This window comes from Acomys russatus, chromosome 14 (assembly GCF_903995435.1).
Source record: "Acomys russatus chromosome 14, mAcoRus1.1, whole genome shotgun sequence".
Classification (NCBI taxonomy): domain Eukaryota; kingdom Metazoa; phylum Chordata; class Mammalia; order Rodentia; family Muridae; genus Acomys; species Acomys russatus.
Genome location: NC_067150.1, coordinates 16,247,262 through 16,274,512, shown reverse-complemented (window position 1 = coordinate 16,274,512; position 27,251 = coordinate 16,247,262). Strand labels below are relative to the sequence as shown.

The 27,251-nt window shown below is 50.9% G+C and overlaps 1 protein-coding gene across 2 annotated transcripts; it reads right to left on the bottom strand.

Moving 5' to 3' along the window:
• Positions 1 to 1,824: 1,824 nt before the first annotated feature.
• Tspan16 (tetraspanin 16) lies at positions 1,825 to 25,921 on the bottom strand. 2 transcript variants are annotated; one of them, XM_051155783.1, is made up of 7 exons: positions 25,853 to 25,921; positions 22,946 to 23,143; positions 21,723 to 21,797; positions 10,940 to 11,047; positions 9,678 to 9,830; positions 6,138 to 6,221; positions 1,825 to 1,872 (listed from the first exon to the last, which is right to left on the bottom strand). In XM_051155783.1, exons 1-7 carry the CDS (start codon positions 25,919 to 25,921, stop codon positions 1,825 to 1,827), a joined length of 735 nt encoding a protein of 244 aa, XP_051011740.1. The 2 variants fall into 2 exon arrangements, with proteins under 2 accessions (XP_051011740.1, XP_051011741.1); XM_051155784.1 differs by lacking the exon at positions 21,723 to 21,797.
• Between the last annotated feature and the right edge of the window lie 1,330 nt (positions 25,922 to 27,251).

Genomic DNA, 27,251 nt, shown 5'->3' with positions numbered 1-27,251 from the left:
GAGAAACCCTGACTTGGGAAAAAAAATCATTATATAGATGATAATATTATTGGCGGATTCAGATACAGATACCTTAGGGGGGAAAATGTTTGATGAAGTAAAGACAATTTTGCCTTGCTGGGGATTACAAATTGCTTCTGAAAAAATACAAAGAAGAGATCTATCAATTATGTAGAATATAAGATAGGTTTACAGAAAATTCAACCAAAGAAAATACAAATCAGGAGAGATCAATTGCAAACTCATAATAATTTTCAAAGATTGCTGGAAGAAGTTAACTGGCTCTGGCCACAATGGAATTATCTACTCACAAGCTAAGTAATTTATTTCAAACCTTACAAGGTAATAATAACTTAAGTTGTGGGGCTGGAGAGATGGCTCAGAGGTTAAGAGCACTGGCTGCTCTTGCAGAGGACCTGGGTTTGATTCCCAGCAACCACATGGTGGCTCACAACCATCAGTAACTCCAGTTCCAGGGGACCTGATGCCGTCTTCTGACCTTCGAGGGCATCAGGCACACACACACAGGGCACAGACATACATCCAGGCAAACACCCATATTCAAAATAAAGTAAATCCCACAACCCTGAACCCACTAGACTTGCTCCCTGTTTTTCCACTTTGCATGTTATGTGTGTGTGTGGCGGGGGAGGACAGAGTAAAAAGACAAAGGCAGGAAAGAGACCAAATCCGGCCTCAAAAGATGAGACTGTTTATTTCAAACACTGAAGGACAGAAGGATATAGTCATTCTCCAGCACAAGCAGGTCCTGCAAGCCTACAAAGGGGGCTGGGCCTGGCAGAGAGGTGGGGGAGGGGCTTGGGACTAAGGAGGTTGGTGCAGCCATCAGCGACTACTGCCTGGCAGGGATTCTGTTTTTACAACTAAGGTCCTTGCTGGGCAGCGGTGGTGCACGCCTTTAATCCCAGCACTTGGGAGGCAGAGTCAGGCGGATCACTGTGAGTTCGAGGCCAGCCTGGTCTACAAAGCAAGTTCAGGACAGCCAAGACTACACAGAGAAACCCTATTTTGACAAATCAAAGAGAAAAAAAAATTATTTTTACAAATATTTGTGAGGTGGGTGACATAATAATGGGGCAAAAAAAAAAAAAAAATTAAACCCAAAAGCAACAACAACAATAACAAATCAAATAGCAGCAGCAACAACAAAACCCTAACACAATGCAAATGATTCTGTAATGATGTCAGGCCTTTTGGGGTGCCAGCCCTTGGTTAGTGCTCACTGGTGGGAGAATGCCCTGCTATCTCAGTTTTGCCACGGGAGGAGCAACCTCAGTGTAGTTTCAAAAATGTTTAACAACAAAGGGGCATTCTGACACACCAGGAGTTGGTCACCAGTGCAGCTTGCCTGCTGCCCTGTATCAGATCAGTCCTTTAAAAGCACCAAGCCTTAGCCGGGCGTGGTGGTGCATGCCTGTAAACCCAGTACTTGGGAGGCAGAGGCAGGCAGATCGCTGTGAGTTCGAGGCCAGCCTGGTCTACAAAGCGAGTCCAGGACAGCCAAGGCTACACAGAGAAACCCTGTCTCGAAAAACCAAAAAAAAAAAAAAAGCACCGAGCCTTAAGCATTTCATTATCACAAACCTAGACTCACACACGCTGTTACACTTAGCTGTTTCAAGTTCATATCCTTGCCAGCTGGAGTGTAAAACAAAAACCAAGAAAGACAGATGGACAGATAGGGGTCCCATGATATTTTATTACTAATTTTCCCCTAAAGAGCAGTGAGTGCCCCCAGAGAAATAAGGGACTTGGTCTCCCGCAGCCAGGTGGACTCTGTGTCCTGTCCTCTCCCAGACTTTGTCAGCCCAGCTTCATGAACAGCAGTAAGGTGGCAAGAGTTCCCGGCAGCTGTCGGGAGAGATAGTCAAGGCACAGTCAAGGTGGATGATGTTAACAAGGTGACAAGGTGGCTTAGTGGGTGCAGGTGCTCGTTGCCAAGTCTGATGACCTGAGTTCAAGCCCTCAGACCCACCTGTAGAAGTTGAACAGGTTCTCAACTTCCGATTCCTGCAGGTTGTCCTCTGACCTCCACACCTGTGCAGTGGCACACGGTGCCCACCTCCCCCCCCACAAATGTTTTTAAAGTTATTTTACAGATTTGTTTTGTGTGTATGAGTGTTTTGTCTGCATGAATATATGTGCACCATGTGTGCTGCTAGGGTCAGAGAGGACGTCGAACACTCTCCCCCCCTCCCCCCATAACCGGTGACGGGGTCAATATCCGTGGTCATTAGTCTGCAGATGGAGCAAGAGGAGAGGCAGCTCTGTATACTGAAAATTTGGCTAACACTGTATAATTTATGCCTCTGATTCAGTAACTCTTGCCTTGGCCTTTGCCTCGCTTGAGCACTACATTTCCCAGAATCCCACACGACTTTCCTATAATGATGCACCAATAGGAAGCCTCTGTTCTCTAACTTCCAGCAATGGTTAGGAAATGGAAGCTCGGGTGGGAAATAACGTCTGCAGAAGAAGTAGTCTTGGAGCTACTGTTCCAACACCTTGTCTTCAGCTCCGTGGTTACAGCTGTGGCAAGGTGGCCTCTTTTGTTTTCTTCTGCTAAATCCATTATTTTTTTTTAATATTTTATTTAAATTTTAATTTATGTGCATTGGTATGAGGGTGTCAGATCTTAGAGTCATAGACAGTTGTGAGCTGCCATGTGGGAATTGAACCTGGGTCCTTTGGAAGAGCAGGCCATACTCAACCACTGAGCCATCTCTCCAGCCCCTAAATCCGTTATTTTATTATTTTATTTTAGACAGGGTCTCACTATGTGTCCAGGCTGTCCTGGAATTTATTGTGTCCGTAGAACTCAGAGACCGGCCTAGCTCTGCTTTCCTGGTGCTGGGCTACCACGTGGGGGGCTGATTTTCTTTTTTTAGTCTTGTAGCCCAGCCTGGCTTCAACCCCCTGACTATCCTGTTTCCCCCTCCCAAAGCCTAGGATTACTCGTGTAGCCTACCATACCCGGCTTTTGATCAAATTTTCTTTTAAAATTATTACTTTATTGTGTGTGAACATGTGTATTTGCACATGTCATGGTGTGAGTGTAGAGGTCAGAGACCAGCTTTGACAATCAATTCTTTCTTTCCACCATGTGGATCCAGGGACTTGATCTCAGGACATCAGGCTTGGCAACATGCACCCTTGCCAGCTGAACCATCTTGCTGGTCCTCGTGTGTGTGTGTGTGTGTGTGTGTTTGTGTGTGTGTGTCTGTCTGTCTGTCTTTCTGTGTGTCTGTGTGTGTGTGTCTATCTGTGTGTGTGTATGTCTATCTATGTGTGTGTGTCTTTGTGTGTCTGTGTATGTGTCTGTGTCTCTGTGTCTGTATCTGTGTATATCTCTGTGTGTGTCTGCGTATATCTGTGTGTGTGTGTCTTTGTGTGTCTGTGTCTCTGTGTGTGTGTGACTCTCTGCCTTAGTCATGAGACTCTGACCAGAAGCCAAAGACACTCAGCTACCAGAACCATAATCCAAAATAAACTCCTGGCTGGAGGTGGAGTGTGTGTGTGTGTGTGTGTGTGTGTGTGTGTGTGTGTGTGTGTGTGTGAGAGACTCATGCCTGTCATCCCAGCTCTTGGGAAGTAGAAAAGGAGGATGAGGAGGCTCAAGGCTACATAGTGAACAGAGTGAATTTGAGACCAGCCTGGGATACAGGAGACAAAAAAAAAAAAAAAAAAGGCAAGAATTCCAAAGCCACCAGTACTGGGGAGGTTGAGGCAGGGGGTTGGGTTATTGAGATTGACCTGCACAGTAAGAGAATATCTCAAAAACCTAAAACTCTAAAACACCAACAAAAATGTATAAAATGTCTTTTGGTGGTACTTCATGTCTGCAATCTCTACACTTAGGAGCCTGCAGCAGGAGGATTGCCATGGGTTTGAAGCCCACCTGGACTACATATGGGGTTCTAGAACAGACTGGGATATGGAGTAAGACTGTCTCAAAAAGAAAAAAGAAGACGCTGAGAATGTGACGCAGTGAGTATGACCCTTGCCTAGTATGGGTAAAGTGTGGGTTCCATCTCCAGCACCCCATAAGCTGGGGTGAGTCCAGCACTGGGAGGCAGTGGCAGGAGGATCAGGAACTCAGGATCATCCTAAGCTACATAGGTAATTGAAATCAGAAAAAGAAGAGCCAGGCGAGGCAGCACATGCCTTTATTCCCAGAACTTGGGAGGCAGAAGCAGGCAGATGTCTGTGAGTTCGAGGCCAGCCAGGGATATATAATGAGACACTGTCTCAAAAAAAAAAAAAAAAAAAAAAAGTAGGGGCTGGAGAGATGACTCAGAGGTTAAGAGCACTGACTGCTCTTCCAAAGGTCCTGAGTTCAATTCCCAGCAGCCATCTATAATGAGGTCTGGGGCCCTCTTCTGGCCTGCAGACAGGATACTGTATACATAATAAATAAACCTTAAAAGAAAAATGATGGCTGGCCGAGGTGGCACACGCCTTTAATCCCAGCACTTGGGAAGCAGAGGCAGGCGGATCTCTGAGTTTGAAAGCTAGCCTGGTCTACAGAGTGAGTTCCAGGAGAGCCAAGAAGGCTACAAAGAGAAAAAGAAACCCTGTCTTGAAAAACCAAAGGAAAGAAGAAGAAGAAGAAGAAGAAGAAGAAGAAGAAGAAGAAGAAGAAGAAGAAGAAGAAGAAGAAGAAAGAAAGAAAGAGAGAAAAAGAAAAAAAGAAAAACCAAACCAAACAACACACAAACCCACAAAATCTTCCAATGACTTTCTGTGACAAATAAAAGACAAATTTCTCCCTGAACTGCTCAGGTCACAAACGATGGGTGGCAATAAATCCTGTGGCCCTTTGTCAGTCTTGTCTAGCCACAAGGTCAAGGTGGCTTCAAACTCACAGGTTCCCCTGGCTTCTCCCTCCCAAGCCCTGGGATTAAAGTCGTGTGCCATCATGCCAGGCACAGGTTTGTTTTATTTTTGTATGCTTGCCTGTGTGGGCCTGCATGCACTCGGGTGCAGGTGACCAAAGATGTCAGCATATTGTATCTCCTAGAACGAGAGCTATGAGTGCCGTTCCCCTCTGACCACAAAGTCTCTCAAGCTTCGTAATAGGCTTGTACTCACCTCCTCAGGCACTGGGCGTGAGGAGGCCTCCTCAGAGTAGCTCACCTGGCTTCCCTGCTTAGGTCACATTTAGCCTTTGTTTTGAGACAAGGTGTCAGATAGCCCAGATTTGGCCACAAAATCACTACACAGCCAAGGATGACCTTGAACTCTGATCCTCCAGATCCACCCACAGAATGCTGGGATTATATATAAACATGTGACACTACACTAGGTTTTTTGGGGGAGGGCGAGCCGATCAAGGCAGGCCTAGCACACTAGGCAAAAGCCCTCTACCAGTTGAGGTTCATCCCCAGTCATGGTATCAAGTGTTTTGTTTTGTTTTTGTTTTTTGAGACAGGGTTTCTCTGTGTAGCCTTGGCTGTCCTGGACTCACTTTGTAGATACAGGCTGGCCTCGAATTCACAGGGATCCACCTGCCTCTGCCTCCCGAGTGCTGGGATTAAAGGCGTGTGCCATCACACCCGGTGGTATCAAGTGTTTTGAACTGAGATTTTTATCTTTCTCTTGACTCTTGGCTCCGCCACAGCAGATTTCAGACTTTCACTCACTGCTGTGTCTCTGGTGGCTAGAACACCTTTCAGCATGTTCTATGTACTTCATAAAAGAGTTTGACTGGGGCCAGCAAGATAGCTTAGTGGGTAAAGAAGCTTGTGGCCAAATCTGATGACCAAAGTTTGATTCCCTAGGACCCACATATTAGAAGGAAAGAACCAACTCTAACAAATTGTCCTCTCTGACCTCCACAGGTGCGCTGGTTTTTTGTTTGTTGGTTTGGTTGTTTGGTTTGGGCTTTTGTTTTTTAGTTTTTCAAGACAGGGTTTTTTTTTTTTTTTTTTTTTTTTTGTAGTTCAGGCTGTCCTGGACCCGCTTTGTAGACCAGGCTGGCCTCGAATTCACAGCGATCCGCCTGCCTCTGCCTCTGCCTCTGCCTCCCGAGTGCTGGGACTACAGGTGTGCCCCACCATGCTGGGCTCATGTGCTGTTTTTTTAAGTTCAGTTTGACCGGGGAGACTGGGTCTTACCTGCACTGCTGCAGCCCCCAAGGAGACTGCGCTCAGGGTGAAGCTCTGAGACCTGGTGATTTTCAGAAGTTTGACAAAGCAGCCCTGAGACACAGATAAGCCAGAGCTGTTAGCAGCTCAGGGACTCTGGGGCTCTCTAAAGTCCACCCTCTGTCCACTCCTGTCCCCGTGGAAGAGATGGAGTTCTGGGTTCTTTCCTCCCTGGCCATCTCCAGCCCAGCTTCTGGCCTGGCCTCCTTTTCACTCCCTTCTCCCAGTATGTGCTGGAGAGTGGGTGTGGCCAGTCAGTCATATCCTCAGGGGCTGTGTGATCTCAGGCAACTTAAGGTGCCTCTCTGTGCCTTGGCTACCCCAACCCTAGATGGAACCAATGCTGTGAAAGTTTTGTGAGGACTTCAAGAATTTATGTGGAATGAACCAGCTGTTATTTCTCCCCTCTCCCCCCCCCCCCTTTCTACTCCCCCCAACACACACCCCCCACCTCTGCTGGTAATTAAAGGCTTGTGCTACCACTGACCAGTTTGCCTACAGGCCATTTGATGAAGGCATTTTCTCAATTGCAGTTCCTTTAATAAAATTATTTGTTTTTATTTGTTACACAGTGTTCTGTACTGCATGTATACCTGCACACCAGAAGAGGGACCAGATCTCATTATGGATGGTTGTGAGCCACCATGTGGTTGCTAGGAATTGTACTCATGACCTTTGGAGGAGCAGTCAGTGCTCTTAACCTCTGAGCCATCTCTCCAGCCCTAATTTGTGATGTTTTATACTGTAATATTAATATGAGATCTTGGGGGGGGGGATAACCAAGAAAGGAAGGGTTATGGTTTAATAGTATTGTATTGGTGTGTCAAACTGACAAGTGATATGTTGTCCTGGCTTATTTTTTTCACCAGCTTGACCCAAGCTAGTGTCATCTGAGAGGAGGAACCTCATTGCGAGAATGCCTTCCTTAGATTGTCCTGGAGGTAAGCTTGTGGGGCATCTTTTTGGACGGATGACTGATGTGAGTGGACTCAGCACAGCCCACTGTGGGTAAGGCCATCTCTGGGAAGCTGGTCCTGGGCTGTATAAGAAAGCAGGCTGAACAAGCCATGAGGAGGAAGCCCGTGAACAGGGCTCCTCAATGGCCTCTGCCTTAGCTCCTGCCTCCAAGTTCCTGCCTTGACTTCTCTCAATGACAGACTAAAAACTGCAAAGTGAAATAAACTTTACTCCCAAAGTTGATTTTATAGTGTCATAGTGTTTTAATCACAGCAATAGAAAACCAGTTACGAGCTGCCTAGTGTGGGTGCTGGGACCGGAACTCAGGGTCTCATGATTGAGCACCAAGTGCTCTTAGCCACTGAGCACTCCCTATCCAGCTCCTCCTATGGTTTTGGCTTTGCTTTTGAACATGGTCTCCCATAGCACAGGCTATCTTAGAACTCTCCAGGTAGCAGATGATGACCTTGAACTCCTTAATTCTCCTGCCTTCGCTTGCCAAGTACTGGGATCATAGCTGTGTTTGTTGGCTTATGTGGTCCTAGGGACCAAACCAAAGGTCTCAGGCATTCCAGGCAACCACACTACCTACTTAGTTACATCTTCAGCCTTATTTTTAAATTGTTTTTATTTACTTGTTTGTTTACTTAAGATAGTGTCTCATTATTTAACCCAGGCTGACCTCAGGCTTGACTCGTGTTTTAACCTCCAGAGGGCTGGGATTGTGGATATGTGCATCCCTCTTCCTCCTCCTCCCCCTCCTCCTCCTCCTCCTCCCCCTGCCTCTCTCCTCCCCTTTCTGGGATTCTGAACCCAAGGCTTCATTCAAGCTGAGCACATATTCCTCCACTGGGCTATGTTGCTACTTATTTCTGAGTGCTCTTTACATATGAGTAAAAGGAAAGCATCAACTATTCAACACTTCATCCTTTTCTTTGTATTTCCTCATTCGTCTCTCAGTATGGTATTATGAAATGGGTGCTACTCTTTTCTCTGTCTCATGGGTGAGGGAACTGGAGTTCATTATGGTTAGGAATCCAGGCAAAGAGGTGTACCAAGAAGCTGCCTGTGGAAGATCCCTTCACAGGCCCCTGACACATCTGGCCTCTACAAGTTTGGGCCAGCTGAGGCTTGCTTTTCTCACTGTTTAAAGGCCTTCTCCCACTTGCACATAGTACTTTTTTGTTTGTTGAGAGAGAAAGAGAGAGAGAGAGAGAGAGAGAGAGAGAGAGAGAGAGAGAGAGAGAGAGAGAGAGAATATGACTCAGGAGCCCAGCATATTTATGGAAGTCAGAAAACCACTTACAGTGGGTTCTCTTTCTAGCGTGTGGGTCTTGGGAAATCAAACAGGTCATCAGGCGTGGCGGCAAATCATCTCACTAATCCCTCATAAAGTCATTATTGACTACTGTGCACTAAGCACTCATCTGAGCTCTCCAATTCCTACCCTATTGACCCACTTCTCAGATCAGAGGCCACCCTAATAATGCCATTCTCTTATGATCCCATTGGGGGCTCCATCAGTGGCCATGCCAGAGCTTTCTTGGTTTAATTACCTCCCTGAATCTCCAGAACGCCTAAGCCAGGAGGCTCTGTGGAACGCATTTGGCTTAAAGCACAGCTGAATCCTGCTCACATTAAAGGCATTGCTCCAACCTTTCTTCTTTCTTTTTTGTGTTGTGTACACATGCTCATGATGCACACGCCACAGTGTCCACATGGAGGTCAGAGGATGATGCCTCTCATTTCAAGTGGGTCCCAGGGCTCAAACTCAAGTTGTCTCACGTTTGGTAGTAAGCACCTCTATCTACTGACCCATCTTACCAGCCTTCCTCCTTTTTATTTTTATTTTATTTTTTTTTTATTTTTTGGTTTTTCGAGACAGGGTTTCTCTGTGTAGCCTTGGCCATCCTGGACTCACTTTGTAGACCAGGCTGGCCTCGAACTCACAGCAATCCGCCTGCCTCTGCCTCCCTAGTGCTGGGATTAAAGGCGTGCGCCACCACGCCCGGCTCCTTTTTATTTTTTATTATTTATTTATTTTATTTATACAGAATTCTGCCTGCATGTGTGCCTGCATGCCAGAAGAGGGCATCAGATCTCATTACAGATGGTTGTGAGTCACCATGTGGTTGCTGGGAATTGAACTCGGGACCTTTGGAAAAGCAGACTGTGCTCTTAACCTCTGAGCCATCTCTCCAGCAGCCCTCCTTTTTATTTTTTATTTTTTAAATCTAGGTTCTTGCAGTATAGTCATTGCTGGGCTCTCAGACTCACAGGGATCCTCCTGCCTGTGCCTCCTCAGTGCTGGGGATTACAGGTGTGAGACACCCTGGCCAGTTAATATTCCCTCTTTTTCAGTTGATAATCTCAGGTGCTTTGTTACAGTCTCAGAAAGCTGACTTGTTAGCCCAAAGTGACACCATCAAAATAAACTGAATGCCCAGTGAGTTTCTCTCTCTTGTCCCTCCAAGCCCTCAGGCAGGGTCCCAACAGATCAGTCATGACATCCTGGGGTCTCTAAGACAGCACACACTAAAAGCTCTGAGTTACCTCCTGGTAGATGACATCTGAGGACACGTTGTACCCATTGCAGTTTGCAGAGCCTATGGATTTACAGCAGCCCCTGGGGTAGGTCTGGCCTGTTGTCACTTGAAAGGAAGAGCCAGCAAAATCAGTGTAGTTTTTCACCCCACAGCACTTCAGCTGCAAGAGAGAAGGAACACCAATGACTCCCCATGAGGGCTGTGGAAGGGATGGCTCAGTGGTAAGAACATTGGCCGCACAAGCACAAGAACTTGAGTTTGAATCCCCAACACCCTTGCAAAAGGCCAGGCATGCTACATGCGCCTGTAACCGCAGTGCTGGGAGGCAGACAGGGAAACAGGGACTACGGGGCTGCCAGCCTAGCATCCAGGTCCGGCGAGAGGCCGTGTCTCGAGGGAACAAGGTGGGGTGTGATGGAGCAGGACACCGGATGTCTTCCTCTGGGCTCCACGTGCATATGCACTGTACACGTGGGTTCACATGCATTATGTAAAGCGGCCCCTTTAAGTAATAAAGCAGGCACCAAGAAAATCACAGCCACCACAGAGTTGCCACGCTCTTCTGCTCTTCTCCCGGGACTCCGGTTAAATGTCCCTAATGCACGAGGTAGAAACTAGGCTCTTTGCTGTGACTCACAAGGTCTTTTGCCTCTGTCGTCTCCCAGTCTGAGCTGAGGCTGGTGTTGAACTCACGATGATCTTCCTGCTCAGCTTCCCAGTCCTTAGTGACCCACTACATCAGGGTGTTTGGTTGGTTGGTTTTGGTTTTTCGAGACAGGGTTTCTCTGTGTAATAGGCTTGGCTGTCCTGGACTTGCTTTGTAGACCAGGCTGGCCTTGAACTCACAGCGATCCACCTGCCTCTGCCTCCCGAGTACTGGGATCAAAGGCGTGTGCCACCACCGACCGGCAACTTTAGGTCTTTTCAACCCACAGTTGTCTGACCCTGGACATGAAGCGCTTCAGTAGGGAGACTAACTAGGGCTCCTTTTTCTCTCCTGGTAACTAACTGCCCTAAGCCTGCACTGGGCATGCGCCTGCAGGAGGTCCAAGGTCACCTTCACTTGTGTGAGTAGTGTGAACTCCAGGCCAGGCCAGGCCAGGCTACAGGAGACTCTTTTTTTTTAAAGTTTAAAGTGTGCCTGGGAGACTGTTAGGGGCAGTTCATCTAACGTGTGGAGCATCGCTGGTTCCACCCCCAACACAACACAAAAAAGACTTAACTGCTCCTCTTCTGGGAGTGTGCTGGTTATGAAAGGCATGATCGCACCTTCTCCATGGCGATGTTCCACTGTGCGGAGAAGTCATCAGGCTCGTTGTAACCTCGGTAGTTCCTCCTCAGGCTCAGCAAGGTGTGCTCCGAGGCTATGTCTTGAACCTTCCAGGAGAGACCAGAAGCGGCAGCAGCGAGGGTGAGTCACTGATGTAGAGCACCTTCGGGGGCTGGTGAGATTGGTCAGCTCACAAGCCAAAATGAGAGAGCCTTTGGTCCCTCCTTCTGCTCCACCCCCCTTCTCCCTCCCCCACCTTCCTTTTTCCCCCCATACTGGTCAGCCCAGTAACCAAGGAACCTGAATCACCCACTCTTTCCTATCCCTGCAAGCCGGCTAGGCCCCCACTTTGGCAGCAAACTCCATTTTAAAAACTATTGGGCTGGAGGTTAAGAGCACTGACTGCTCATGCAAAGGCCCTGAGTTCAATTCCCAGAACCACATAGTGACTCATAAGCATCAATAATGAGATCTGGTGCCCTCTTCTGGCCTGCAGGCACACATGCAGGCCAAATATTATATAAGTAATAAATAAAGCTTAAAAATAGTGGTTAAGAGAGCCGCCTGCTCTTCCAGAGGTCCTGAATTCAATTCCCAGCAACCACATGGTGGCTCACAACCATCTGTAATGTAATCTGATACCCTCTTCTGCAGATAAAGCACTCATGCATTAAATTTTTAAAAATAATTATAAAAAAAAAACCAACTGTAGGCAGGCAGGCATGATGTCATTTTGTTGGGGGTTGGTCAGATGTATTCTGAGGCCAATTACTGCTAATTACTGTCTCTGTGACCTACCTTGCCTAGAGCTTAACCTGTTTGACCAATAAAAGACTTTCACACCTGGGCAGGGCAAATGGGATGGGCGCGGCTAAAGTTCCTGGGCTTTGGGAGAGAGAAAGGATCTTGGGAGGAAGAGAGACTGGGGAGAAGAGAGAAGGAGAAAGGCCACCATGGGTTAGGTGGAGGAGAAGCACATGGTCGGTGTGGATAGAGGATTGGGCCCAGGTGAAGACCATTAGCAAGTATATGGGATTATGGATAGGAAGTAACTTGATAGAAATTATTAGAAGCAGATGGCACGGGATTGGAGCAGGTATCCCATACCTGCCCCACTATGGAAAGTAGTTTAGGGGATTAATATCTGCCCTGCCCCAGGTAACTAAGGCTTTTTTTTTTTTTTTTTTTTTTTTTTTTTTTTTTTTTTGAGACAGGGTTTCATTATCTTGGCTGTCCTAGACTCACTTTGTAGACCAGGCTGGCCTCGAACTCATAGCAATCCACCTGCCTCTGCCTCCAGAGTGCTGGGATTAATGGCTATTTTAAAATATAGCAGGTGTCTGTCTGTGTCTTGATTGATTGCTAGCAGGTTAGAAAATACTGCCATACTAATAATTAAAGGCCTGATAATAGACATTATTAGGTCATACTGGTAAATTAACCACAACAATTTGGTGCCCAGTATTTAGGCCATACTGGAAAATTAACTACATCATTCCAACACTGAGGAGGTGGAGGCAGAGGTCCAGAGTTCATAGTCAGCCTAGCTTCTCTAGCTACTTAGTAAGTAGCCCAGCCTGGGCTATGTGAGACGTGTGTGTGTGTGTGTGTGTGTGTGTGTGTGTGTGTGTGTGTGAGAGAGAGAGAGAGAGAGAGAGAGAGAGAGAGAGAGAGAGAGAGAGAGAGAGAGAGAGAGAGATTAAATACTAAGCAAATTCTCTTAGAATACAAAAAGGGCAAATTTAGATATTACTTTTTATATTTTGTTATTTGTTTATTTGTTGACATAGAGTCTCAATAAATCTCCAATCCTGACTGGGCTAGAACTCTCTGTGTAGACCAGGCTGGTCTCAAACTGACAGAGAACCACCCCTCACTGCCTTCCCAGTGCTGGGATTAAAGAAATGCACCACCACACCCAGCCTCCAAATTTTTATTTTTAAATAAAGATTTTAGCCAGGCGTGGTGGCACACACCTTTAATCCCAGCACTTGGGAGGCAGAGGGAGGCAGATCACTGTGAGTTCGAGGCCAGCCTGGTCTACAAAGCGAGTCCAGGACAGCCAAGGCTAATACAGAGAGACCCTGTCTTGAAAAACCAAAATAAATAAATAAATAAATATTTTGAAATACTGGAGTGGGGTTCCTGAGGCTGTGGCTGAATTAGTCAGCACCTGCCTGGCATCCATGAAGCTCTGGGTTCAATTCCCCCCTCACACACACTCCAGCCCACCTCCCTCCCCCACCACCCCCCTCCCATCCTACTCCCACCAACCACACAAACCAGGCATGGGTGGCACAGACTTGAAACCCCATCGGCAGGAAGGTGGATATAAAAATATCAGTTCAGGATCATTCTCAGCTACACAGGGATTCAAGATGTTTCCTTGAAGCCGGGCGGTGGTGGCTCATGCCTTTAAGCCCAGTTAGTCCAGGACAGCCAAGGCTACACAGAGAAACTCTATCTCAAAACAACAACAAAAAGATCCTGCCTTGAACAAAAGCCAAGAAATCCCAGCCACATCAATGATACCGTCCCATCTTCAGAACGAACAGCTAGACGGTCAGCCATGGAAACTTCTTCTCCCAGTACTCACCAGCCTCCCCTCAGGGAACCCCTCCCTCCGCTTGTACAGGTGACTGAATCTTGTGTCCCTGGTCTGTGTGTGGGGCAGAGCCTACTCCATTGTCTACCTCCTCACTGACACCTGGCTGTCCCCAGCAAGGGCCAGTTTTCACTGCCTCTCATTTCTCTCACAGTGGCCCCACTGCCAGCTGCCACGAGGTGGGCTTCCGTCCCTCAGCCCCTGCACACAGGCCTCATGGGCTCGACCCAAAGATGAGTGGGTGAGTCAGGACCCTAGGTGTGTTGTTTGAGGCAGGTTTTGTTGGTTTTGTTTTGTTGTTTGTTTTTTGAGACAGGGTCTCTCTGTATTAGCCTTGGCTGTCCTGGACTTGCTTTGTAGACCAGGCTGGCCTGTAACTCCCAGCAATCCACCTGCCTCTGCCTCCCAAGTGTTAGGATTAGAGGTGTGCACCACCATGCCCGGTTAAGGCAGGATTTTGGCAAGTAGCCCAGGTTGAACATAAGCTCATGTCCCTCCTGCCTCAGCCTCCTAAAGTTCTGCAATTACAGGTGCCTGCCATGACTCCTGGCTCTTTGTGTCACACACACACACACACACACACACACACACACCTGAATTCATGTGGAGGCCAAAGGTCAACTTCAAGTGTTCTCCACCTCCCCTCTCTTACCTCCCTCCCTCTCCCATCCTTCCCTCCCCTCTCCCTGTTTTGTTTTGAATTGCACTTGTCCTGTGTGTATGTGTGTCCCATGTGTGTATGGAGGTCAAAGTGTATGGAGGTCAGAGGACCAGTCAGTACTTATCTTCCACTGTGAGTCCTGGGATGAAACTCAGGTTACTGAGCTCAGTGGGAAGCACTTTCACTCAGTAAGCCACCTTGCGGGCCCCTCCTTGTGCTTTGAGACAGGCTCTCTCACAGGGTTGTAACTCACTGATAGGTCTAGACTGGCTCCCCATGGGTCCCAGAGATCCCGCTGTCTCCGTCCATCTCCCCAGGATGAGATCCCGGAAGTACAGCACCATGCCAGGTTCATATGGTGCTGGGGATGGAACTCAGGACTTGGACGTGCTGCACCTGCAGCCTGTGAGCTGAGCCCGGGCCCTTCTCCAGCCTCTACATGGATTGCCTATTCTGTGGTTAGCTCAGTGACCCACAAGAAGGCAGTCTCCATTCCCGGCTTTTCCAATCCTCAGAGTGGCCTGTCGCCACCTCCCCAATAAGCCATATAAATGTTTGCATAACCCTGGCTGTCCTGGAACTCACTCTGTAGACTAGGCTGGACTTTAACTTACAGATATCTGCCTGCCTTTGCCTCTGATGGGATTAAAGGTATGCACCACCAACACCAACACCAACGCCAACAACACCGCCTCCACCAATTCCACCACCATCACCACATCACCACCTCCACCACTACCACCACCACCTCCACTACCACCACCTCCACCACCAGCACCACCTGCACCGCCACCTCCAAACACACCATCACCACCAAAACATCCACCACACCACCACCACACCACCACACTACCACCACTTTCACCTCCACCACCACAACCACCACCACCATCACCTCTACCTCCACCACGTACACAACTACCACCTCCACATCTACCACCATCACCTCCACCACAACCACCTCCATCACAATTACCACCACAACTTCCAACACTTCCACCACCACCACTACCACCACCACGACCACCACCACACCGCCACCACCAAACCGCCACCACCTCTACCACCACTACCTCCACCCCCACCACCTCCACCACTAATACCACCACCACCTCCACCACCAGCAATACCACCACCTCTACCACCACCACCACGACCACTAAAACCACCACGACCACTACCACACCACCACCTCCACCACTACCACACCACCACCTCCACCACTGCCACCACCACCACCTCCACCACCTCCACCACCTCCACCACTGCCACCACCACCACCTCCACCACCTCCACCACCTCCACCACTGCCACCACCACCACCTCCACCACCTCCACCACTGCCACCACCACCACCTCCACTACCACCAAAACCATGACCTCCACCACCAGGACCATTTCCACCTCCACCACCAGCACCACCACCAGCAGCAACACCAATACCACACCACAACCATCTCCACCACCTCCACCACAACAACCACCACCTCCACCTTCACCACCACCTCCTCTACCAACCATCTCCACCTCCACCACCTCCACCACCACCTCCACCACCTCAACCAACACCACCTCCACCACAAGCACCACCACCAATTCCCCCCATGACCACCACAAGCACCACCACCACTACCTCTACCATCACCAGGACCACCTCCACCTCCATCACAAGGACCACCTCCATCTCAACCTCCACCAACACCACCTCCACCACCAGCCCCACTGTCACCACTAGCACACCATCACCACGTCCACCTCCACCACCTCCACCACCAACACCACCTCAACCTTCTTTACCACCACCACCTCGACCAGGGCAACAACAACCACCACCACCACCACACCACCACCACCTCCACCTCCACCTCCAGCCCCACCACCAGCACTACAACACGACCACCACCTCCACCACCTCCACCACCTCCACAACCACCACCACTACCACCACCACCACCATCTCCAAAACCAGCACTTCCTCCACTCCACCTCCACAACCAACACCTTCACCACCACCACCTCTACCACCAGCACCACCACCACCACTACCACCTCCACGACCAGCCCCACCACCACCACTTTCACACCACCACAACCTCCACCACTTGCACCACCACATCTCCAAAACCAGCACCTCCTCCACCCCACCTTCACCACCACTTACACACCACCACCACCTCCACCACATCTTCCACTACCACCACCACCATGACCACCACCACTACCATCTCCAACACCAGCACCTCCTCCACTCCACCTCCACCACCAACACCTCGACCAACACCACCTCAACCATAAGTACCACCACCAACTCCCACCACCCCCCAACGACTACCTCCACCACAAGCACCACCACCAATTCCCCCCACGACCACCACCTTCACCATCACCACAACCACCACCTCCACCACCACCAGGACCACCTTCACTTCCACCACCAGGACCACCTGACCTCTACCTCAACCTCCACCACCACCACCTCCACCACCACCACCTCCACTACCAGCCCCACCGCCACCACTAGCCCACCATCATCACGTCCACCTCCACTACCTCCACCACCAACACCACCTCAACCTTCTTTACCACCACCACCAGGACCACCACCACCACACCAACAACAACAACATCACCATCACCACCACCAGCCCCATCACCACCACCAACACGACCACCACCACCACTAGCCCACCCACCATCACTTCCACCTTCTTCACCACTACCACCTTGACCACCACTACCACCACCAGGACAACCACCACCACCACCACTACACACCTCCACCTCCAGCCCCACCACCAGTACTACCACCCGACCACCACCTCCACCACCTCCACCTCCAGCCCTACCACCACCACTTCCACACCACCACCACCCTCCACCACCTCCACCACCATGGCCACCATCTCCAAAACCAGCACCTCCTCCACCACCCACCTTCTTCACCACCACTACCTTGACCACCACCACTACACCACCACCACCTCCACTACACCACCATCACTTCCACCTCCACCACCACCACCACCTCCACCACCTCCACTTCCACCACCTCCACCACCACTACCTTCTTCACCACCACCACCAACAGCACCACACAACCACCACCTCAACCTCCACCACCCTCCTCCACCTCCACCCCTCATCTCCAACACTACCACCACCAGCACCACTACCACCACCTCTACCACCTGGACCACCACAACCACCACCAGCACCTCTTCCACTCCACCTCCACCACAAGCACTACCACCAATTCCCCCCATGACCACCACCTTCACCACCACCACCACCACCACCACCACCGCCACCACCACCTCCACCATCACCCATGACCACCTTCACCTCCACCACCAGGACCACCTCCACCTCGACCTCAACCTCCACTACCACCACCTCCACCAACACCACCTCCAACACCAGCCCCACCACCAACACTAACACACCACCACCACCTCCACCACCCACCTCCACCTTTCTCACCACCACCACCTCCACCACCAGCACCACCACCTCCTCCATCACAAACACCATCACCACCACACTAACACACCACCACCACCTCCACCACGAGCACCACCACCACCACCACCGACACCACCAACACCTCCAGCACCACCACCACCAGTACCACACCACCACCTCCTCCTTCACCACCACCACCATCACCACCTCCACCACCACCATCACCACCTTCACCACCACCACCTCAACCACCAGCACCACCACCCCCACCAACACCACCACCACTATCTCCAGCACCATAACCCCTACCACCACCACCACCACTACCTCCACCACCACCACTACCTCCTCCACCACCTCATCCTCCTCCACCACAACCACCACCAACTCCACCACCACCTCCAGCACCACCACCACCACTACCACACCACCCACCAACTCCACCTCCAGCACCTCCACCACTTCGTCCACTACCACCACTTTCTTCACCACCACCACCACCACCACCATCACAATCTCTATCACCATAACCGCCACCACCTCTACCACCAGCACTATCACCACCACCTCTACCTCCACCACTACCACCACCTCCACCACCAGCACCACACTACCACTACCACCACCCCCTCCACCACCACCTTCACCTCCACCATCACCACCTCCACAACCACCACCACCATCATCACCACTACCACACCACAACCACTTCCACCTTCACCAATTCCTCCACCACCACCACCAATTTCTTCTCCACCACCACCACCACCATCTCTATCACCATAGCCGCCACACCTCCACCACCGGCACGGCCACCACCTCCTCCACCACCACCTCTATCTGCACCACTACCACCACCACACAGCCAGTACCACCACCACCTCCACCACCAAACCACCTCCAGCACCACCACGTCCACCACCACCACCACCACCTACCCCACCACCTCCTCCTCCTTCACCACCACTACCATAACAACACCACCTCCAGCACCACCAACACCAGTACCACACCATCACCACCTCCACTTCCACCACTACCACCTTCACCACCACCACCTCAACCACCAGCACCCCCACCCTCACCACCATCTTTATCACCATAACTCCTACCACCACCACCACCTTCACCAATACCACCTCCACCACTACCACTACCTCCTCCACCACCTCCTCCTCCTCCACCACCTCCTCCTCCTCCTCCACAACCACCACCACCACCATAACACCACCACCACCTCCAGCACCACCACCACCAGTACCATACCACTACCACCTCCACCTCCACCACCACCACCTCAACCACCGGTACCCCCACCCTCACCACCATCACCATCTTTATCACCATAACCCCTACCACCACCACCACCTCCACCAATACCTCCTCCACCACCTCTTTCTCCACCACCACCACCACCATCACCATAACAACACCACCTCCACCTCCAACAACTCCAACACCACAACCACACCACCACCACCTCCAACAACACCACCACTACTACTACACCACCACTTCCACCTCCACCATCTCCTCCAACACCACCTTCTTCACCACCACCACCTCAACCACCACCACCATCTCCATCACCATAACCCCTACCACCATCACCACCTACACCAATACCACCTCCACCTCTACCACCACCACTACCACCATGTTCTTCATTCCCACCACCTCCACCACCACCTCCACCACCACCACCTCCACCGTCACCTCCACCACCACCACCATCACCACCTCCACCACCACCTCCTCCACCACCACCTCTACAACCACCACCTCCACCACCACTACCACACCACCACCACCTTCTCCACCACCACCACCTCCACCTCTACCTCCTCCACCACCACCACTACCTCCTCCCCCACCTCCTTCTCCACCTCCACCACTATCACACCACCAACAACTCTACCACCACCACCACCAGCACCGCCTCCACCACCCCCAGCACCACCTCCACCACCACCACCACCACCTCCACAACCACCACCACCACCTCTACCTCCACCATTTCCTCCACCACCACCACCACTTTCTTCACCACCACCACCACATCTTCCTCCTCCACCACCTCCAGCATCACTACCACCACTACCACACCACCACCACCACCTCCACCACCTCCACCACCACCTCAACCACCAGCATCACCACCCCTCCTACCACTATCTCCATCACCATAAACCCCTACCACCACCACCATCTCCACCAACACGACCACCACTTCCACCTCTACCACCACCACCACCGCCACCACCACCACCTCCACTTCCACCACCTCCACCATAACTACCATCACCTCCACCACCACCACAGCACCACCACCACCACCAAACCATCACCATTGCCTCCACCACCACCTCCTCCACCTCCACCACCACCACCACACTACCACAACCACCACTACCCTCTCCACCTCCACCACCGCCACCATTACCATACCACCACCACCTGTACCTCCACCACCACCACCTCCACAACCACCACCACCACTACACCACCACAACCACACCACCATCACCACCACACCACCATCACCTCCTCCACCACTACCACCACCTCCACCTCCACCACCACCACCTCCACCACCACCTCCACCAAGAGCACCCCCTCCACCTCCACCACAACCACCTCCACCACCACCACCTCCAACAACACTATCTCCTCAAACAACAGCTCCATCACCTCCACAACCACCACCACTACCACCACACCACCACCATTGTTTCACCACCACCACTACCTCTTCCACCACCTCTTCCTCCTCCACTACCACCACCGCCGCCACCACCACCACCCGCACCATTACACCGCTACTACCTCTAGCACTACCATCACCAATACCACACCACCCCCACCACCTCCACTACCACCACCACCACCTCAACCACCAGCACCACCACCCTCACCACCACCACCATCTCTATCACCATAGCCCCTTCCACCTTTACCACCTCCACCACCACCTCTACCTTCACCACCTCTACCTTCACCACCACCACCTCCACAACTACTACACCACCACCACCACCACCGCCACCACCACCGCCGCCACCACCACCACCAGCACCCCCTCCACCTCTACCACCACCACCTTCACCTCCACAACCACCACCTCCACCACCGCTACCACCATCACTACCACCACCAGCACCACCTCCACCTCTACCTCCACCTCCACTACCACGTCAACCACCCCCCCACCACACCACCACCACCACCTCCTCCACCACCCCCATCACCTTCTGCACCACCACCACTTCAACAACCACCACCATCACCATCTCCTCACCATAACCACCACCACCTCCACCACCAGCACCATCACCACCTCCACCACCACCACAACCTCCTCCACCCCTGCCACCACCTCCACCACCACCACTACCACACCACCACAATCACCACCACCACCACCACCTCCACCCCCATCGCCACCATTACCATACCACCACCTCCACAACCACCACCACCAGCACTACCACACCACAACCACACCACCTCCTTTACCACCACACCACCACCACCTCCTCCACCACCACCTCCTCCACTACCACCACCTCCACACCACCACTACCTGCTCCACCACCATCTCCACCCCCACCACCTCCTCAACCACCACTACCACCACCATCACCACCACCTCCTCCTCCACCACCACCACCACCACTTCAACTACCACAAGGTGGCTGCCACATGACTGTTTAAAGCCTTTGAATCTTGACGGGAGAATACTCACCCCCTCTCTGTGGATTCTAGGCGGGGGCTCTCTGGCTGAATCACCCCTACAAACCTAATCTTTGGATATCTTTTTTTTTTTTTTTAATTCTACCAATGGCTCCCTTGCCCCTTGCCTTCTATCTCCCTACAGAAGACAAGGCATACGTAGCACGTTCCTGGTCTCACCTGAGGCTTTCAGTTTTCCCCTCCCCACCCCTGGGTTCCCCCATCTCCAGGCTTCTGGGTATCTGGTGAGGGCATGGAGTGGGAATGCCTTTGGGGATCAGACTTCTCTCTCTTTTCTGTGACTTAGAAACTGTGTACTTACAAGTGGGAAGAACACAAGCACCACAGAGGCCACCACGACTTCCAGGATGACAATGATAACCAGGAACATCACATACTGGAGGGCACAGAGAGGGACAGGGCTAGGCTGTGAGCTTGTTCAGCAGATCCCAGGGACCTAAAGCTGAGGAGGGAAGAGGTCCTCTGGTCCTCCCCCCACACCTCACAAGGCTCCAATTTGAAAGAACCCAGACTTAGGTGGGGTAGGCAGTTGCCAGGTTTTGTTCCTCCCAGCTCTGTTTCCAGGGCGCGGGAAGCCCCAGGATTGCTGACTAGCCTGGGTGCTTGAGGGAGCTGTGAGGTGGGAACCTTATTGTGAGAGACTTAAGGGTTCATATATATGGAGGACAAGGCTGATGAAGAAGAAACGAATATGAAAGACTCCAGGCAAGTCTCAGCCCCCTACTGGGATCAAAATAAAACTCTGCACTTGAACAGTGTGGAAAAGAAAGAAACAGGCTCAAACTCATCCTTGGTTGCTTAGCCAGATCAAGGTCAGCCTGGGATGGATGAGACCCTGACTCAAGAAGAAGGAGAGAAAGAGAGAGAGAGAGGAGGAGAAGAGAGAGAGAGAGAGAGAGAGAGAGAGTGCTGGAGAGATGGCTCAGAGGTTAAGAGCACTGGTTGCTCTTCCAGAGGTCCTGAGTTCAGTTCCTGGCAACCACATGGTAGCTCACAACCATCTATAATGAGATCTGCCCACTTCTGGCTGGCAGGCACACATTCAGGCAGAACATTGAATACATAATAAAATCTTAAAAGAAAGAAAGAAAAGAAAAAGAAAAAACAAAACAAAACAAAAAAGCCAGGTATGAACCAGGTGTGGCAGTGAATACCTTTATTCTTAGCACTCTGGAGGCAGATGTAGGTGGATCTTTGAGTTTGAGGTCATTCTGAGCTACTTAAGGTCCTGCCTCTAGCCGGGCTGTGGTGGCGCACGCCTTTAATCCCAGCGCTCGGGAGGCAGAGGCAGGCGGATTCGCTCTGAGTTCAAGGCCAGCCTGGTCTACAAAGCAAGTCCAGGACAGCCAAGGCTACACAGAGAAAACTTGTCTCCAAAATTAAAAAAAAGAAAACAAAAGAAAGAAAGAAAAAATAAAACAATATAAAAGAAAACAGAAAAACAGGGCTGTGGAGGGAAAACACTGGGGCCCCATGCATGCGATGAAGACGGCCATGTTGGCTGGACATGCTGCTCCTACTTACCATCAGGAGTGTGCATCTGCTTTCCTTGCTTGTCCCATACCACCCAACAAGGCTGAGCACTATAGTGAGGCATCCCATTCCCAGGCTCAGGAAGCCGAAATGAAAGAGGTAGGCAGAGGACATCCCGAGGACCTTCGTCAGTGTGGCCTCTCCATACTTGACCCCGAGACCCAAGCCAGTGAGGACCATCCCAGACATCTTGAGAACAGAAACCAGACAGGAGGTCAGAGTGCAAATGAGACTCTTCCTGGGTGGGGGCTAGAGGAAAGCAAAGGCTAATAAAATCAGCACAAATGCTAAACAGGGTAATACTCAGAGCCAGTGGTGATGTGGAAACACTCTCCTAGTTGTTTGAAAAACAGAAAACAAAACTTTTTTTTCTTTTTGGTTTTTTTGAGACAGGGTTTTTCAGTGTAGCCTTGACTGTCCTGGACTCACTTTGTAGACCAGGCTGGCCTCAAACTCACATCGATCCACCTGCCTCTGCCTTCAGAGTACTGGGATTAAAGGTATGCCCCACCATGCCCAGCCAGAAAACAGAACATTTTAAATTGAGGGTGTGGCACAGCTGGCAGAGCTCTGGCCAAGCAAACACAAAACCCTAGGATCCTGCTGGGCTCTTAACTGCTGAGCCATGCCTCCAGCCCCAGAGTTGACTTTTTGAGGTAAAATTCTATCCAGAAATGACATTTTGGCATTTTCAGCTTAGGGAAATAATCACAACCATCTTTCAGTGACAAGCAGGTGCATAGCCCAGGCTTGCTCACTGGGTAGGCTAACCTTGAACTCCTGACCCTCCTGTCTCTACTCACTGGGTGCTGGAGTCACAAACATGGCCTGTTATACCCCGCTTTGTTACTATGACTTGTTTTTGTCACTGTGTAGACCAGGCTGGCCTAGATCTCATGGAGCTCCACTTGCCTCTGCCTCCCAAGTGCTGGGGTTGAAGGTGTGCGCCACCACATCCAGCTGTTCCTGTATTTTCATATGAAGAGGACATGGGGGCTCAGCAGTTAACATTTGCTGTTCTTGCAAAGGACTTGAGCTCCGTTTCTAGCACCCACACTAGACAGTTAACAGCTGCATGTAACTCCAGTTCCAGGGGATCCGTCCCCTCTTCTGGCTTCTGCAGGCACAGAGCGCGCACACACACACTAAAGCACTGAAGAGTGCTTGCTTCAAATCATGGGTCCCAGAGTTCAGATTCTAGCACCGATTTAACACTTGAGGTACCCACCCCCCCCCAAACACCTGTAACCTTACCTCTGAGGCAGGCGGAGACAGGAGGATCACTGGGCTTGCTGGCTTCCAGCCTAGCTGAGGCACCAGCTCCAGGTTCAGGGAGAAAGCTTAACTGCTTTAATGAAGCATGCTAGAGGTCAACTGACACTCCCTTCTGCCACCCCCAACACTAAAATAAAAAGAAGAAAGATTAGGAGGGCCCTGGAGAGATGGCTCAGAGGTTAAGAGCACTGGCTGCTCCTCCGAAGGTCCTGAGTTCAATTCCCAGCAACCATAGTGGCTCACAACCATCTATAATGAGATCTGGTGCTCTCTTCTGGCCTGCAGGCACACATGCACACAGAATACTGTATAAACAATAAGTAAATATTTTGGTTTTTTTTTTTTTAAGATTAGGAAAGGACAGGAGAGGAGTGAAGCAGAAGGTGGAGAAAGGAACAGAAAGGAACAAAATCTAGGAAAGAGAAACACACACACTGAAAAAAAAGTTGTCAAAGTATGGGGCAGGGCTGGGGACCTGATTCAGTGGGCGGCGGTGCCTGCTGCACAAACCTGGATACCTGAGTTCAAGTTTCCTGTACCCAGGTCAAAGCCAGGCATCGCTGCCTGCCTGGGCTGTAACCCCAGCGCGGGGAGGAGAGACCCGAGACAGGAGGACCGCAGAGCTTTCTGGCCACCTAGCTCTAGGCTCAGTGAGAGACCCTGCCTCAAGAGAAAAAGGTGGACAGTAACAGAGCAGGACACCCAATGTCCTCCTCACCCCAAACCAGGTTTCATCCTCAGCACACAAAATAGAAAACAAGAAAGACCACGAGGGCTCGCTCTCAGAGAGGACCTGACTTCAGCTCCCAGCACCCACGTGGCAGCTCACGGTCCTTATAGCTCCAGCTCCAGGGCATGGGAAAGATAAATAAAACACACTGTCTTTCCTATCAAAGGGTTAAAAAAGGCAACCCCCAGAAAAACATTGTAAGGAAGCCACTTGGCAGAAGATTGAATTTCTCAAGGGTCAGCACTTTTGCAAATCAAAATCGCTATGTCCAGCTTTCACTTCTCCATAGAAACCTTCCTTGTTTGTATTAGCCAATATCCTCGGAATGTGAGGCCCGGCTCTGACCACTCATGAGGTACAGGACCCCTCTGTGTTTTTAAGAAAACGTGGTGGCAACCTACCCGAGGCCGTGCACTCATCTACAGAAGTAAAACTTTTGCCTTGCCAAAAGAAACACTGGCTTGTGTTGTCATTTTGTTTGTTTGTTTGTTTTTTGAGACAGGGTTTCTCTTTGTACCCTTGACTGTCCTGGACTGGCTTTATAGACCAGGCTGACCTCGAACTCATAGAGATCTGCCTGCCTCTGCTTCCTGAGTGCTAGGATTAAAAGTGTACACCACAGACTGATTTCGTTTCTTTTTTCTTTTCTCTTTCTTCTTTCTTTCTTTCCCCAGCTCTGGGTCCCTTGGTGCCTACACACTTATTTCCAACATGTCTTCCCCCCCCCCACCAACCTGACCTACATCTCTCCTGCCCCCCTCTGCCAGCCCCCAACCACCTCCGGGAGCACAGATCCGGAAGGCAATTTGGATCAACTTATTTCTGTCTTCCAAGGAAAAGGCTGTGAGGGGAGGGCTGCCACGTCTCCAGGGCCTGCATTGTGACATACTCACAGCCGTGAAGCCATTGAATAAAGACAAGAGCTTCTTCAAAAAAGAATATGACATGTGTGTTTCAGGCATAATGGACAGAGCTGGGGTCCTCTGGATGTTGAAGTCAGCATCCTCCCTAAGCCTCTGGGCGGCTGAGTCCCCACATGCTAGTGATCTTAGCAAGGGACACTCTAGCTGACTGGCTCTGTTTCCTAACTGCCTGGCAATTTCCTTGGGCTGCTTGCATCAGCCCTAACCCTTTATCACATCACAATAGGGAGCTGGTTGGGCAATGATGGCACACACTTTTAATCCCAGCATTTTAGAGACAGAGGCAGGAGGATCTTTACAAAGATGAGACCAGCCAGGGCTGTTTATGAGACCCTGTCACAAACAAAGAAACAGGCCCCGTCAAGAGTTGGAAAGATGGAATACACACTGCTCTTCCAGAGGGCGGGAGTCAGGTCCCAACACCTACTCCTGTTGGCTCACAACTGCCTGGAACTCCAGCTCCAGGGGATTTGATGCTTTCTTCTAGCCCCAGTGGGTCCCTGCCATCACATGGCAGACAGCTCACACAGACATGCATGCACACACCTAAAAATAAAAAGTTTAAAAAGCACAACAAAACAGTTGGAAGCTGGGGCAAGATTTATAGCAGCAGGTGTGCCACCTGGCCCCTACCCAGTTCCCCAGTTCCGTCTTCAAACAGGCCATGCGGGACACAGAAGGAGACAAGTCTCCTTCCAGTACTTAACTACTAATTGACGTTCCTGGTGGTCCCTCCACACTGCTCTGAGGCTTGGCCCAGTAGGTGCTTGTAAGACGCGGGGGGGGGGGGTGAGTGGGAGTGGGGGCATGAATGAGGAAGGGACTACAAGGGTAACACACTTTGTTTTGTTTGGTTTGGTTTCTCTGTGTAGCCCTGGCTGTCCTGGACTTGCTTTGTAGACCAGGCTGGTCTTCACTTTACAGAGATATGCCTGCCTCTGCCCCCCGCCCCCGCCCCAGAATACTGGGATTAAAGACCTGTACCATCTGGTGCCCATAGAGGCAGGAAGGCATTTGGTCCCCTGAGAATGATGTAGCACAGGTTGGCCTCAAAGTAGATATGTAGCTAAGAATAATCTTGTCCTTTTTTCCCTTTGAGACAGGGTCTCATTGTGTATTCCAGGTTGCCCGTAACTGGCTCTGTAGAACTCACAGAGATCCCCCTGCCTGCGCCTTCCATGTGCTGGAATTACCCCGTACAGCTGGCTTCATCCTTTAAGCCACCTCTGAAAACTTGCAGTGGCCTGCCTCCCCCGCGCGGCAGGTGGAGGGATATGTCTCTCTCTTCCACAGAGAATTCTGAGGCGCTGAAATCAGCCTCTCTGTGGAGTCCACAGAATTTTGAACTTAAAGGATGATTTTCTTGACC

Coding starts and splice junctions, on each gene's coding strand:
- Tspan16 (XM_051155783.1), bottom strand. CDS start 25,921: ATGCCTGAAACACACATGTCATATTCTTTTTTGAAGAAGCTCTTGTCT. Junction 11,048..21,722: donor TGCTTGTGTTCTTCCCACTT/GTAAGTACACAG, acceptor CTCTCCTGGAAG/GTTCAAGACATAGCCTCGGA. Junction 6,222..9,677: donor CAGATGTCATCTACCAGGAG/GTAACTCAGAGC, acceptor TCTGTGTCTCAG/GGCTGCTTTGTCAAACTTCT.